At 42.1% G+C, this 16,149-nt stretch overlaps 1 protein-coding gene across 1 annotated transcript in view; it reads right to left on the bottom strand.

Annotated features, from left to right (window-relative positions):
- Positions 1–16,149, bottom strand: part of LOC129812066 (transmembrane protein 121-like) — a 74,749-nt gene that overhangs the window by 3,371 nt on the left and 55,229 nt on the right. Inside the window, exons 2-3 of the mRNA XM_055864000.1 lie at positions 1,980–2,070; positions 985–1,149 (exon numbers count right to left, since the gene is read on the bottom strand). Of these exons, the coding sequence (XP_055719975.1) occupies positions 985–1,098 (114 nt within the window). The 5' untranslated portion in view covers positions 1,099–1,149; positions 1,980–2,070. The remainder of the gene's footprint in view (positions 1–984; positions 1,150–1,979; positions 2,071–16,149) is intronic.

The raw sequence follows: 16,149 nt of genomic DNA, 5'->3' as shown, positions 1-16,149 counted from the left end.
GTGTATTTATACCTGTTTTCTCAGTTTGTCTGTTGCCAGTTCGTCTGGTTTGTCAAGTCAACCAGCGTGTTTTTCCGTGCTTTTGTTTTTGCCATATCTCTGATTTTCTAGTCCTCCTGGTTCTGACCTTTGCCTGCCCTGACACTGAGCCCGCCTGCCTGACCATTCAGCCTGCCCTGACCTCAAGCCTGCCTGCCACTCTGTACATCCTGGACTCTGACCTGGTTTATTATCTTTTGCCTGTCCACGACCTGTCTCTTGCCTGCCCCTTGTTTATAATACATGTTAGAGACTCGAACCATCTGCCTCCAATGTCTGCATCTGGGTCTCGACCCTATATCGTTATAGACTGTTCAGTATGATATGCTATATTCAACTGCTTTAATATGACATATTACGTTCAACTCTTTTAGTATGATTTATTACGATTGACTGCTTTAGTATGATTTATTACTGTGGAATAGGTCAGGGTGTGACTGGGGGGTTAGTCTAGTTTATATTTTCTATGTGGGGTTCTAGTTTTGTTTTCTATGTTGGTGTTTGGTAAACAATATCCCATAAAACACAGGTGGAAAAATGCTACTTAAATATGATCCCCAATTAGAGACAACGATAGCCAGCTGCCTCTAATTGGGAATCATATTTAAGTAGCATTTCTCCACCTGTGTTTTATGGGATATTGTTTATGTGTAGTTGCATGTTAGCACTCCATTGTCGTCACGTTTCGTTTCTTTCTTTCTTTCTTTCTTTCTTGTTTTGTTTTGTGCATTTCTCTATTAAACAACTGCAGTCATGGCTGCTTTGGTTTTCAACAGCCGTGTAGCTATTGTAGTACTTTAACTGTAGAAAAACAGGAATCTTTAAAGTTGTCCCAGGTGAGGCAAGCATGCGAGGGAGGGGCAACTTCGACTGCGCAATAAAGCGTCTGAGCAGGGGTACGCACCCAACAGCTTTTAAAAGGATTACAACTAAATGGCCTCTTACCTTCCTGGGCCCCTGGTTCTGCTCTACCAGATAGGCGTCCATGAAGGCCATGCTGGTCATGATCACCATGGTGGTCAGGCACACGTGGCGTTTGTCTGGCTGCGGCAACACCATGGTGGGCAATGGGGGTTGTAGTTCTGCTGAACTGAACTTCCTGTTGTAGTCCTACAAAAAAAGTGATTGTTCTACTGCATTTGTTGTCCTATTGCACTTGTGGTACAATGGACCTGTTGTCGTCCTATTACACTTTATGTGAAATCCTATTACGCTTGTAGTCCTAGTGCTCTTGTAGTTATATTGCAATTGTAGTCTAACTGCACTTGTAGTCCTACTTTACAGTTTTCTTATTGAGTTATTTTAGGGGCAAATGTCAAGTGTACCTGATAGGTACACTTAGGGTAACAAATAGCATATTAGGGTAACAAATAGCCTACATTGGATTTTTTTTTTTACATTATTGGGAAAATGCACTCCCACTCCTTAGCATGACGCAATGGGTCCCCCCATCGATGCGTTTGAGAAAGACAACACTCTTAGTACCAGGAGGGCAACGGAACGAATCCAGGCTAGGAGAATTGCATTGATATATTATGGTCTGTTTAAGCCATACAGACTGGTGCATCCACTCTCTCAGCGCAGTTCCATTGAGTCTGATGTGCTACTGCTGTGTCAGCTACTGCTGTGATCAAGGCCTCACAACACACCTCTGAGGCTCCATAACCCTGGAATCCGCTCAGGAATATAGCAGCTGGGGTTTATTGCTCCATAGGAAAATGACAAAACCATATATCTTCAGTTGCAGACTTTGTAGTGGCCGAGTCCTCATGGAAGGACCACGTCATTGGTGTCAACTGATCACGTGAGCCAGCATCTTTTAGCAGCATGGACTAGCATAGTACAACAACCACAACAACAGTACATTTCCTGAAGACAATGTGAGTGCTTGCTTCAATTTTCCAAAGGTATCAGGGAAAGGTCTTCTAAAGTGGATCTACCAATGAGGAGAGAACGGAGTTCCACCCACTGTTGATGAGACGGACCTCTGAGAGTGATGTGTAGTTCCTGTGATACGCCAGTCTGTGGAGTCTGGGGAAGAGAGAAGAGAAAAAGGGGTTAGCTTAGCACAAACTGTGTTGTAGTCAATTATGTATATAAACCCTGGATTGCTGATGCTATGTATTGGCTGGCCTGGTGCCAGAACTAATCAGTTGGATGGGCATTTAATTTTTTTCACAGAACTTCCTAGGTGTGAGTTTCAAGTTTGGGGAAGTTTACAATTTATTCTACATTTCTACCGATCTGTGTGCCAGTTATGATTTTCAAATGAAAGTTTTCGTGGAACAGTTTAATTTCAATAATAACATTTTAGTTTCTCAAAATCATTGTCATGTGGTTAATCATAAAAATCTGACCTAAAATGATAAAAATCTCAAAGTTAAAATTCGAAGAAACGCGAGAGCCTCAATCTCTGCTATATGGACGCACCGACACACCAGGGAAAACTGTACAGGTATTTTATGATGTTTTCCCTGGATATACGGGTTCCTCAGATCATGCTATGTTCACGAGGTTTGTTGATTATGGAGGCCGGGAGAGTGTTGGAAAGATTTTACAAATACTGTGAGGAACTATTATCATTTGCAATGGATGTTAAAAAAACTGAATTAATTGACTTCCTGTGTGAGGTGAATTAAAAAGTACTGAGAGCTCAGCTTATTTGTGGTGGACGTGGTGAGTTAAAGACAGTCAGAAATCAGACATCCCCAAATAGGCACTTTCCTACATTTGTGCGCAGCAGGCCATGCACTTCTATATATGCTCAGGCCCGTGCGCTCCCAGACCCATCCTCATCGGTCACATGGAGCACTCCAAACAAAAGACAATGAATTTTTTTTACAAAACTCGTTAAATAATAAAACTTGTTTCTCTGCAAACATTGTTTCCACTCTGAAAATGATAATGGTAAATTACTAATTAATACATGCTTTAACAGAAATGTATGTAACCAAATGACGGGGATTAATGGTACATCTACTTGGCCTACTGGTGACATGTGAGGAATGAGGAATTGATCAAAAATAAACAATCAAAAGGCAAGCAATTCACAAAATGAAACAATGAACATGCATGAATTGGTGGGAGACAGCTGAGCGCTTTCTGGAGAGCTGAGTGCATGCATTCTGGAGAGAGTCGTGCTATATCCTAGCGACACACCCCTCCCCTTCTTCTTGTCTCAACATTTTAAATGATATTCAAGACACGTTATCTTCACACATATTTTAGATGCTTTTCACTGACAGCTGCAAGTCAATAATCAGGCCTATACCTATTGGGAAACCCGCGTGGCAATCGGCCTAGCTGCTTATTGACCTCCGGCTTCATGCTTGTGATTTGAAACAATCCACAGCCATTTTTTTAAAGAAGCTAATGTTCCTCTGTGGCTAAGTCATGATCTCTGGTGAAGTATTTGAATGATTTTATTTAGACATGAGTAATTCTATAATTTTGGCAAAACATTAATTTACTTAGGGGAAGCCAGCATCTGAACAGTGCCCTGTGCAAACACCAACATTCCTTTCCAATTGGCTGCTTGAAACCAGAGACCTGTATATAATGACGAGATGCTCATGTCTCCAGGAGTTGTTGTCCCAAAGGCAGGAAGGCAGGTGACACGCTTAGGTCTGCATATTACGCCCACAGAAACACATTGGGCTTATTCTGGACAGATTCTGGTGAGTGAGCCCTCTCGCTTTGCCTGTTCCTCTCTGCTGAAACTATCTCACCAGAGAAAGCATCCAAGCGAGCGAAACTGCGCCCCTCTGTCTCAGTATGTGTAGCCCATGTATCTGATGTTGTCTGGACAAAAAGAGTATGACATGCCATAGTCTTTTTGTCCAGACAGCATCAGATACATGGTCTACACATACTGAGACAGAGGGGCGCTGTTTCACTTGCTTGGATGCTTTGTCTGAGATTGATGCGTTTTTCTGTCGGCCCGCTTCTTGGTCAAATAAATTATCAACATTTCAATATTGTATTTGGATGGGGAAGGAGGTATGGTAGGACGGGCCAGGGCCATAATGCCGGCCCTGTGTATTGGCCATTGAAGGCTTTGAAGCTACCGGTCGGAGCAGTTCTCCATAGAAATGAATGGCCCTACATTATTTCAATGAAATTACTAAATTACATGTATTTACTTTGTTTTTTTGTTGCTGTAGTGAGGACAGCAACATTAGTCATCTAAAAAAAAAAATACTTGAAGGAAAATGTTTTTATATATATTTTTTTTCATTCTATAAATGTATATTTAGCTCAGATAATATAATCAAAACATAATATAATCAAAAAGTATGCATTAAGGTGTCTGTAATAGTATAAATATGGCAAGCATGAACATAAATGCATTTCTATAGCTTTCAAAATCTTTTTCAAACTGGGGGGGGGGGGGGGGGGGGTTACGGTGGCTTCAACACAGCGCCCCCTATCAACATTCTGCTGTTTATAGAAATCATTGCTTGTGGGCTGCTCTGTCTAAACTCCCGGGATCTCACACTGTTACAGAAGAGGGCATTAGTATGACTTGTATTCATGTTGTAAAGATAACCACATATACAGAATGCAGTGGATACACACACACACAACATATATGTATCATGTATTTGGCTGAATTGCAAATATATTCCTGTGTTATTAATCCGCTTTAGTGGGTTGACATCTCCCGTACTGCGCTGTGTTGTGAGGGTTTTTGGGCTGAGGTTTTAAATCAGCAGTTGAATTAAAATGGCAGGACACATGGGGGTCAGAGAGAGGATGTGGCAGAGCAGTATATAGCATCATTGCAGGGTAAACCCATTTGAATTCAATCACTTTTTTGACAGCATCCCTTTTGATTTATACAAAACTTTCCATACATGTTTGCCCATGGAAGAAGTGGTCAGAATGTGACGTTTTTGACCTGAATGACAAAATACGCACAAAGCTGACCTACAGTGCCTTCGGAAAGTATTCAGACCCCTTGACATTCCACATTTTGTTACTTAACAGCCCTATTCAAAAAGGTATTAAATTGTTTCATCCCGCCCTAATCAATCTACACACAATACCCCATAATAACAAAGCAAAAACAGTTTTTTCCCCAAATTTTGCAAATGTATTAAAAATACACCTGAAATATCACATTTACATAAGGATTCAGACCCTTTAACTCCGTACTTTGTTGAAGCACCTTTGGCAGCTATTACAGCCTCGAGTTTTCTTGGGTATGATGCTACAAGCTTGGCACACCTGTATTTGTGGAGTTTCTCCCATTCTTCTCTGCAGATCCTCTCAAGCTCTGTCAGGTTGGATAGGGAGTGTAGCTGCACAGCTATTTTAAAGTATGTTCAGAGATGTTAGATTGGGTTCAAGTCCGGGCTCTGGCTGGACCACTTAAAACCTCTTGAAGCTAAGGGGCAGTATTTTGATGTTTGGATAAATAACGTTCCCAAAGTAAACTGCCTATTTCTCAGGCCCAGATGCTGGAATATGCATATAATTGGCAGATTATGATAGAAAACACTCTAAAGTTTCCAAAACTTTCAAAATATTGTCTGTGAGTATAACAGAACTGATATTGCAGGCGAAAACCTGAGGAAAATCCAACCAGGAAGTGCTGTTTTTCTGAAACTACTCTGTTCCATTGCAAGCCTGTCCTCCATTTAAAGGGATATCAACCAGATTCCTTTCTCTATGGTTTCCACAGGGTGTGAACAGTCTTTAGATTGAGTTTCAAGCTTTTATTCTGAAAAATGAGCGAAAATGATCACATCGCGTCAGTGGACAGCCAGATGTCCTTAGATATGTTCATGCGCACGACACAGGAACGAGACCTATTCTTTCTCTCTTGTATTGAAAAGTTAACCGTCCGGTTGAAATATTATCGATTATGTATGTTAAAACAACCTGAGGATTGATTCTAAAAAAACTTTTGACATGTTTCTACGAACATTACGGATACTTTTTGGAATTTTCGTCTGCCTTTCAGGACCGGAACGAGCCTGTGGTTCTCTGAACATAACGCGCAAACCAAATGGCGGTTTTTGGTTATAAAACTAATCTTTATCGAACAAAAATAACATTTATTGTGTAACTGGGAGTCTCGTGATTGCAAACATCCGAAGATTATCAAAGGTAAGCGATTAATGTTATTGCTTTTCTGACTTTCGTGACCAAGCTAATTTGGGGCTAGCTGTTCTTACTGTTTTGTCTAGTGATTGATAAACTCACAAACGCTTGGATTGCTTTCGCTGTAAAGCATATTTTCAAAATCTGACACGATGGGTGGATTAACAACAAGCTAAGCTGTGTTTTGGTATATTTCACTTGTGATTTCATGATTAAAAATATTTTTTGTATTATTTTTGAATTTGGCGCTCTGCAATTCAGAGGTTGTTTACGAAAATGATCCCGTTAAAGGGATCCGTGCGGCAAGAATTAATCGTGCATTTGTCCTTAGCAATGTGACAGAGGATGTGTCTGATGAGGTTCTGCTGGAAATGCTGACTTATGTTAAAGGCTTTTGGTAAAATTAGACTGCATGGTCGTTGTTCTTATTTAGCTGATAAAAAGCAGAATGTTTTGGTAGAGATATCAAACAATCTTAACGAAATAGCTGTGCCAAGTGTTGTTGGGATACCAGGAGAGTTGGGTCCCTGGCCTGTACATGTAGTTTCACAAGTCACATCTCCTGTTGAGAGAGAGGTGAAGATTTTCAGGTGAACCTATTATCCTTTCTAAGACATGAAGGGAAGACTGTAGCTGATGTTAACGGCCTGGTAAGTCCCTCTGGTGCTGACCTCAACACTGAACTGGTTACTGCCATAAGTTCACCGGTAGAGAAATGCAACAATGTGCCATCTGAGACTCAGAGTTACCGTAAGCTGAGTATGTTCTCAGGGGTGAAACCCACTCCTAGTAGAGAGGAAGAGTATGACGCATGGGCAAAACAAACCACCCATTTTCTAGAGGAATGGCAGTGCACTGACAATGTGAAAAAACAGAGAATAATAGAAAGTCTTAAAGGGCCTGCTGCTGACATGTGAGGTTCTTCAAGACAGGAAACCCCCATGCTACAGCGATCGAATAAATGAAGGCTCTAGAAACAGCATTCGGTACCAACGAAAGTGCACCTGATCTCATGGTAAGGTTCAGAAACACATTCCAAAGTGAAGGAGAGAAGCTTTCAGCTTACCTGTTGAACACTTAACAAATTGCTGCATGCTGTTTATCGAAAAGGAGGCATTGAGCTGTAAGAGATGAATCGTACACGCATTGGCCAAGTAGTGAGAGGTGCATCCTCACATGACATGGTTGCGCTCCGTATTCGCATGACATATTTACTGCGTGAACCACCAACCTTTACTGAACTACTGCAAGAAGTAAGGGAGGAGGAGGACATGATTCAAGACAGGAACACAGCAAAGAGTTTTCTGGAGTCATCAGCTGTTGCTCCTAATGCCACAGTTTGTGAAGAAGCTAATACCGAGATAGAAGTGCTGAGAAAAGAGATAAAAGGTTTAAATACTGAAATGACGCGTCTCATGTCTGCTATCGTCACAGCAGCTCAATCTGACACACAAAGGTCAGATGTGGCATTTAAAAGCAAAAAGAAGAGAATAAATCCATCACAAGAACAGACACAAGCTGACAGGAAATCCGGAGTGTTCTGTTATAGATGTGGAGAACATGGCCATTTCAAGAGATACTGTGAAGGTGAAGAGAATTTGAGGAAAGTCAACACACGCCTAATCAAACAAAAGCGGTCTATGGGAAACTACAGAGGGACCCAGTAAAGGAGAGGCCTGACGTCCCGGTGAAGATACATTCCACCAAGTGCCACAAGTATGAAGACATGAAAGACATGCTACCTACAGGTTTAGTTGGTCCAAGTTCTGTCGTTCCTGTACAGATTGAAGGTATCTATGCTAAAGCTTTACTAGATAGTGGTTCTCAGAGTACTCTACTTTACAGATCCTTTCATGACAAGTACTTTGATGCATTTGCCATTGATTCTTATAGGAACCTTAGAGATATGGGGTCTTAGCTCTGATCAGTATCCATATGATGGCTATTTGTCACTCAAGCTTGACTTCTCAGAATCGGGTGTGGGTGTAGCTGAGACCATGGAAGCACTTGTGTTGGTATGTCCAGATCCAGCCATGAAAGGTGACGTGTCTATTCTGGTAGGCACCAATACATCTGTAGTGAAGAGACTTTTGACTGCTTGCAAAGAAAAGGTAGGTGAAGGCACACTACAAGTTCATCATGCTATTAAAGATGCATATGAGAGGATGATAGAAAGCTCAACTGATGATGATGATGAGAAGAGAGGACCGGTCTGGTTCGCACAGACAAAACCTGTCACCCTTAATTGTGTTTGGAAGGATGCTGGAGGAACACGAGCAGAGGTTACTCAAGGTGTTAGACCGCTTGAAAAGTGAAGGCCTAAAACTGTCCCTTGACAAGTGTCAGTTTTGCCGCACATCTGTCAACTATGTTGGACATTTCATATCCCAGAATGGAGTGGCTACAGACCCCTCAAAGATTGAAGCTGTCACCATGTGGCCAAGGCCTGAAACTGTGACTGCTCTGCGTTCCATCCTCGGATTCTGTGGATATTACAGAAGATTTGTGACAGAAGACTATTCTTAAGTGAGTTACCCCCTGAATCAGCTCTTATGCGGATATCTTCCCTCTGCCAAAACAGGAGGAAAGTCCAAGGAAGAGGAGAAAGCCTACCTTAACCCCTCAGAACCATTTGGATCAAGGTGGGATGAGAAGTGTGAATTAGCATTCGAGATATTGAAGGAAAGCCTCACAAAAGCTCCTGTGCTGGCTTTTGCTGATCCTCAGATGCCATACGTTCTACATGTAGATGCTAGCCGCAAAGGGTTAGGTGGAGTACTGTACAAAGATCAAGGTGAGGGTCTGCATCCCGTGGCATTTGTGAGTCGAAGCCTGACCGCTTCTGAACGCAACTACCCAGCTCACAAGTTAGAGTTTCTTGTGTTGAAGTGGGCCGTGGTTGATAAACTACAAGATTACCTGTATGGGGTCAAGTTTGAGGTTAAAACAGACAACAACCCATTGACATATGTCCTCACATCCGCAAAATTGGATGCCACTGGTCATTGTTGGCTAGCTGCGTTGTCTACCTATGACTTTAGTATCAAGTAGAGGCCCGGCAGGCAGAATATAGATGCCGATGCTTTATCTCGCCGCGCTCATCAGCAATCTGCAGTGGCGCAAGATTGGAGAGACATTCCTGCATCTGTTGTCCGAGTCATGTGCCAGATGTCTAATGTTGTTAGATTAAATCCTGGATCATCATGGAGCCTCTATGCATGCTGTGCCTCAAGCATACTGTAACCTGAGCATGCTGAAGTCTCAAATACCCAGATTGAGTACTATGGAACTTTCTGCATCGCAACAAGAAGACCCTTGTTTGCGAGAGATGTGGGTTGCTCTTAATAAACATGATATTACCAGGGTGACAAAGACCAAACATTCATTCATCTCTTTGCTCCTGAGCGAGATTAAGAAGCTAAAGATGGAAGATGGAGTTATGTACAGGATCACACATCCGCCAAACGAAACTCGTCGTGTTCAGTTACTACTTCCAGAGAAGTTCAGAACTTTGGTTTTCAAGTCGCTGAATGATGACTCGGGTCATTTAGGATTTGACAAGACGTATGGACTCGTCAGAGACCGGTTCTACTGGCCACGAATGAAGATGGAAGTAGAAGAGTACTGTAAATCCTATGCTCGCTGTGTACAGAGGAAAACACTTCCAAAGATAGTTGCTCCGCTTGGTCATATGCAGAGTGAAGGACCTATGGACCTTGTGTGTATGGATTTCCTGTCCATTGAGCCTGACTCAAATAACACAGAGAATGTCCTGGTCATTACGAATCATTACACGAGATACGCTTTTCCTACGAAGGATCAGAAAGCATCCACTGTCGCCAAAGTTTTGTGGGAGAGGTACTTCATCCATTATGGTCTACCCAAGAGGATGCATAGAGATCAAGGTAGAGATTTTGAAAGTCGACTCATCCGTGAGCTACTGAATATGCTTGGAGTGGAGAAGTCAAGGACAACACCATATCATCCTCAGGGAGATCCGCAACCTGAGAGATTCAACTGAACATTGTTGAACATGCTTGGAACTCTTGATCCTACACAAAATAGAAAATGGAGTCAGTATATAGTGCATCTAGTGTAACTGTACTCGGAATGAAGTGACTGGCTACTCGCCCTATTTTAAGCTAGATTGCCCGTTGATATCTGTTTTGGAGTCTCGAGTGATAGCTCTTCAGAGAGAACTTACCTCAAGTATGTATCTGATATGACATTTGCTGAGAGCACTGCTGGAAAGCAAAACCATGAAAACAAACAGCGATATGATAAGAATATTCGCTACACGCAACTTGTGCTTGGAGACAGAGTCCTTATACGGAATCTAAGACTGCACGGAAAACATAAGCTGGCAGATCGCTGGGTTTCCACTCCATATGTGGTGGATGTCAAACTTACCTGTGTTCCGTTTTGAAGCCTGAAAGTGGAGATGGACCCATTAAGATTCTTCATCGGAATCACCTGCTACCACTGGGGCAGAAAGTGCGCCTAGAACCTGTGGTTAACATAGAACCAACTCCTAGTAGAAGGACCGTGCAAAGAACAAGGAAGAGAAAGGGAAATGAAAAGTTGCCTGGAAACTGTACTCCTCAGAATGATGAGACAGTAAAAAAGGTTAAGAATCCAGAAGATGAGAAGGATTTTGACTCAGAAGATGAGGACATCGGAGTCTGGTATGTGCCTAATACAAACTGTAGGAGCCGAGAAGTGGAAGAGATGTCGGAACCGTTTAGTTTGGACCTAGACATAGTCTGTAATCAAATGACAGGGGAACCTGAAAGAGCAGAACAAGTTGTAGAAGCAATAGAGTCCAGTCAAGAAGCTGAGGTCACAACTGGAGTTGAAGCAGATGATAATGTGGCATCTAACTCAATTGAAGAGATTCAACAAGAGGAACGAGAAGTTTAAGGAGAAGTGGAAACTTCGGAGGAAATAGAAGGACCAGTAATAAGAAGATCTCAGAGAGTTAAGAAAGCTCCTGTACTACTTACCTATGATAAACCTGGAGTTCCAAGTATAGCCCCAGTTGTCAGATATTGTTCCACACTATACAAGTGGTGAAGAAGAATTACAACAGAAGACGATACAAATAGAACAAAACCCATACCTACTGAGTTTTGAAGGAAAATACCGATTTTATTTTATAAGAGTTATTATAATTTGGTTAAGAAAGACTTAGTAAAGACTGAAGCTACCGTCTCATCTTGGAAAACTGTAATATCCTATGTTTCACGGAATCGTGGCTGAATGACGACATGGATATTCAGCTAGGGGGATATATGCTGCACCGGCAGGATAGAACAGCACGCTCCGGTAAGACGAGGGGGGGGGGGCGGTCTGTGCATATTTGTAAACAACAGCTGGTGCACGAAATCTAAGAAAGTCTCTAGATTTGCTCGCCTGAAGTAGAGTATATTGTGATAAATTGCAGGCCACACTACTTGCCTAAAGAGTTCTCAGTTATACTTTTTGTGGTTGTTTATTTACCACCACAAACAGATGCTGGCACTTAGACCGCACTCAGTCAGCTGTATAAGGAAATAAGCAAACAGGAAACAAATCACCCAGAGGCGGCGCTCCTAGTGTCCGGAGACTTTAATGCAGGGAAACTTAAATCAGTTCTACCAAATCTCTATCAACATGTTAAATGTGCAACCAGAGGGAAAATAATTATAGATCACATGTACTCCACACACAGAGACGCGTACAAAGCTCTCCCTCGCCCTCCATTTGGTAAATCCGACCACAACTCTATCCTCTTGATTCCTGCTTACAAGCAAAAATTAAAGCAGGAAGCACCGGTAGCTCGGTCTATAAAAAAGTGGTCAGATGAAGCAGATGCTAAACTACAGGACTGACACTCGTCTGATGTGGCAGGGCTTGCAAACTATTACTACAAAGGGAAGCACAGCCGCGAGCTGCCCGGTGACACGAGTCTACCAGACGAGCTAAATCACTTCTATGCTCGCTTCGAGGCAAGCAACACTGAGGCATGCATGAAGGCATCAGCTGTTCCAGACGACTGTGTGATCACGCTCTCCGTAGAAGTGCTTTGAAAGGCTGGTAATGGCTCACATCAACACCATTATCCCAGAAACCCTAGACCCACTCCAATTTGCATACCACCCAAACAGATCAACAGATGATGCAATCTCTATTGATCTCCACACAGCCCTTTCTGACCTGGACAAAAGGAACACCTATGTGAGAATGCTATTCATTGACTACAGCTCAGAGTTCAACACCATAGTACCCTCAAAGCTCATCACTAAGCTAAGGAACCTGGGACTAAACACCTCCCTCTGCAACTGGATCATGGACTTCCTGACGGGCCGCCCCCAGGTGGTGAGGGTAGGTAGAAACACATCTGCCATGCTGATCCTCAACACTGGAGCTCCCCAGGGGTGCGTGCTCAGTCCCCTCCTGTACTCCCTGTTCACCCACGACTGCATGGCCAGGCACGACTCCAACACCATCATTAAGTTTGCAGACGACACAACAGTGGTAGGCCTGATCACGACAACAACGAGACAGCCTATAGGGAGGAAGTCAGAGACCTGGACGGGTGGTGCCAGAAGAACAACCTATCCCTCAACGTAACCAAGACTAAGGAAATGATTTTGGACTACAGGAAAAGGAGCACCGAGCACGCCATTCTCATCGACGGGGCTGTAGTGGAGCAGGTTGAGAGCTTCTAGTTTCTTGGTGTTCACATCAACAACAAACTTGAATGGTCCAAACACACCAAGACAGTCGTGAAGAGGGCACGACAAAGCCTATTTCCCCTCAGTAAACTATAAAGATTTGTCATGGGTCCTGAGATCCTCAAAAGGTTATACAGCTGCAACTTTGAGAGCATCCTGACCGGTTGCATCACTGCCTGGTACGGCAATTGCTCGGCCTCCGACCGCAAGGCACTTCAGAGGGTAGTGCGTACGGCCCAGTACATCACTGGGGCAAAGCTGCCTGCCATCCAGGACCTCTACACCAGGCGGTGTCAGAGGAAGGCCCTAAAAATTGTCAAAGACCCCAGCCACCCCAGTCATAGACTGTTCTCTCTACTACTGCATGGCAAGCGGTACCGGAGTGCCAAGTCTAGGACAAAAAGGCTTCTCAACAGTTTTTACCCACTTACCCATTTGGTTACCTGTTCAGGAGTCTTATGGCTGCTGCTACTCTCTGTTTATCATATATGCATAGTCACTTTAACTATACATTCATGTACATACTACCTCAATGGGTCTGACCAACCAGTGCTCCCGCACATTGGCTAACCGGACTATCTGCATTGTGTCCCGAACCTTATGTCTGTTGCCTTGGTGGAGTCATTTACTGTTTCAATTTCATTTAATGCATAGGAAAGTATATCCTTATACAATAACAACAATCTATAATCATTCCATCTGAAGTTAATACCCTAGTTGTCATCGCCCTAGATAGTTTACAATAGATATTGGAGATGTCCTTCTCACCTTCCCATGCTGTTGAGATACTCCACGTAAGTTAATATCGTGAGAGTCAAATTCGAGGTGGTGAGAGGGTTACACCTGTTTTTGCCTTGTCTTCATGTGTATTGTGTGTAAATTGATGAGGGAAATGTTTTATTTAATCAATTTAGAATAAGGCTGAATGTGTAATGTGTAAAAAGTCAAGGGGTCTGAATACTTTCCAAATGCACTGTATTTTGCATACCCACCGTACCATGAGGCATCCATGACTTCATCACTGGAAAAGATAAACGGTTGAGTTTGATATCATTTAAAAGCTTACAGTGTTGTCAAACTATTTTAATCGTTTTTGAAAAAATGATTCTGTCATTTTTAACCTTAACGTAAATGATCTAAAAACGAATTAACTCAGATGTTTTTCATATTCACATACGTTGTAGCTTAAACTCTATTTCACATAATCTGAGATTTTTGTGTTGTGCAAGCCATCGGTTGAGGCACAACATGATCTTGAATACAGGCTGGGTGTCATTTAAATTATAGAAATATAATTCCTAGAATGGACCTATCCCTTCAGATCACTAGAATTCAGCTGGTACACCATTGAAATTGAATTGAAATGTTAACTTCTAATTACTACCATAAAAATTACCACCGGTCCACCCACAGTTGAATGTCAGTTTAAATGGTCATGTATATTCTAGTATCTATATTTCTATGATTTCAATAGGTTTACTTTGGAGGATTGACAGTATAATTTATAACAACAAATATTCCCATTCAAATCAACATTCTCTGATGTGTGGACCACCAACCATCTTTTTAAAATTATTTTTATTATGTTATTACAATTTATTCCATGTAATCAAAAGCATGTTGTGTCTCAAACTTAGATTATGTAAATCAGGGTCTAAATAAAATTATGCATATACAAAAAAAACAGTGTTTATGCATTTTTAGATAATTGACGTTAAAGGTGCAATATGCAGAAATCTCTCCGCCATTTCCTGGTAGGATAAATTCGATTTCAGTTTGTGACAAAACAACCAATGTATAGTGTAAAGCATCATTGTACCATCTAAACCGGTGTGAAATATCTTTTCAATAACCAGAAATAATGTATTTTCAGCTGTTTGAAGCTGGTATACAAAAGTGGAAGCAAAGAAAAAGTTTACATAGAACAGATCTACCACTTCTTAGACTTGCTTTCAATGAGAATGAAAAAAAATCACATATTGTAGCTTTAAAACTAGCTTTAAAACTTAAAGTAATACATAAAAAAACTCATGGTATGGTATGGTATGGAGGGGTATGGAAAAGGCACCATTATCTGTTGAATGTTGAAGAGTTCAGGTTCAGAAATGTCTTCCTGAACACTCCCACAAAGGGCACATATGTATGTATAGAGGTTTCATTCAAATCAAAAAGGGTGCTGTCAAAAAGTTCATGGATTTACCCGGCAACCAATTTTCACACACCCACGTGCGCACATGTGCGTGTAGTCTTATCTGTGATAAGTCAGCCATGTTATTTGACTTTTAAAAACATCAGACGGTTTATTTAACTGAATCAAGATACTACTGTATTTTCACCTTTAAAGGCATCCATATAAACAGGCCATGCAAATGAAGAACCAACTAGACAGCTTCTCAACGCAAACACTGCTCCTTAAACTGTCAACGTTAGGGATCATTTGCATTCCACGTCCCGCTGCAGACAGTCATACATTTTCAATGAGCACATAACAGACTAACTTCTACCTTCTAAAATGTATGTAGATGGTAATTGCCGTTCAATGTTTCATCGCTCATGCATTCTTAAAAGACACTGTGGTGTGTGTGTGTGTGTAGTGGTTGATTTGAATGCTGCAAGTGTAGACCAAACACTTGGGGATTTCAGTCACACACACGCGTGTCAATGGAGCCACTCTGAAAAGGTCAGACTGATGTTGTGTGTCTGTTCAAGTGGTTGTGGGGCTCACACACGCACGCGCACGTGCACGTGCACGTGCACGCGCATACACGCACACGCACACACACACACACACACACACACACACACACACACACACACACACACACACACACACACACACACACACACACACACACACACACACACACAGAGCGGTTGGCTTTGGATGCCCTCACCAGCTATGTACTTAATGCTGATTGTTAAGGTTCTGACTCGTTACAGGCTGTCAGGCAAGAACAGTAGGGATGCTTCTAAGTTCAGGACTGTATTGATCTACATCATCACCACACACACTTAATCTAAAAAGGAAATAGAATATACATAATAGCAACACTGGTAATGCAGCAATACACCAGGAACTGTACATAGCCTAGATAGCATAGCATTACAGGAACATTGACCTATTCACACATTACTACAAACAAGATGTGAACACCTCAGCAGAGAGTGAGGCTAATTACCGACCCTCTCTCTCCAGGCAGGTAGAGATCTTATCTGACAGGCCATAAATCAAGTGCGCATATGCACCAGGCCATCTAGAATATTCTACTAATTTTAGCTGGCATAT

Source organism: Salvelinus fontinalis, chromosome 15, assembly GCF_029448725.1.
Source record: "Salvelinus fontinalis isolate EN_2023a chromosome 15, ASM2944872v1, whole genome shotgun sequence".
NCBI lineage: Eukaryota > Metazoa > Chordata > Actinopteri > Salmoniformes > Salmonidae > Salvelinus > Salvelinus fontinalis.
The sequence above is the reverse complement of the archived record's forward strand: the minus strand, read 5'-3'. Positions and strand labels throughout refer to the sequence as shown.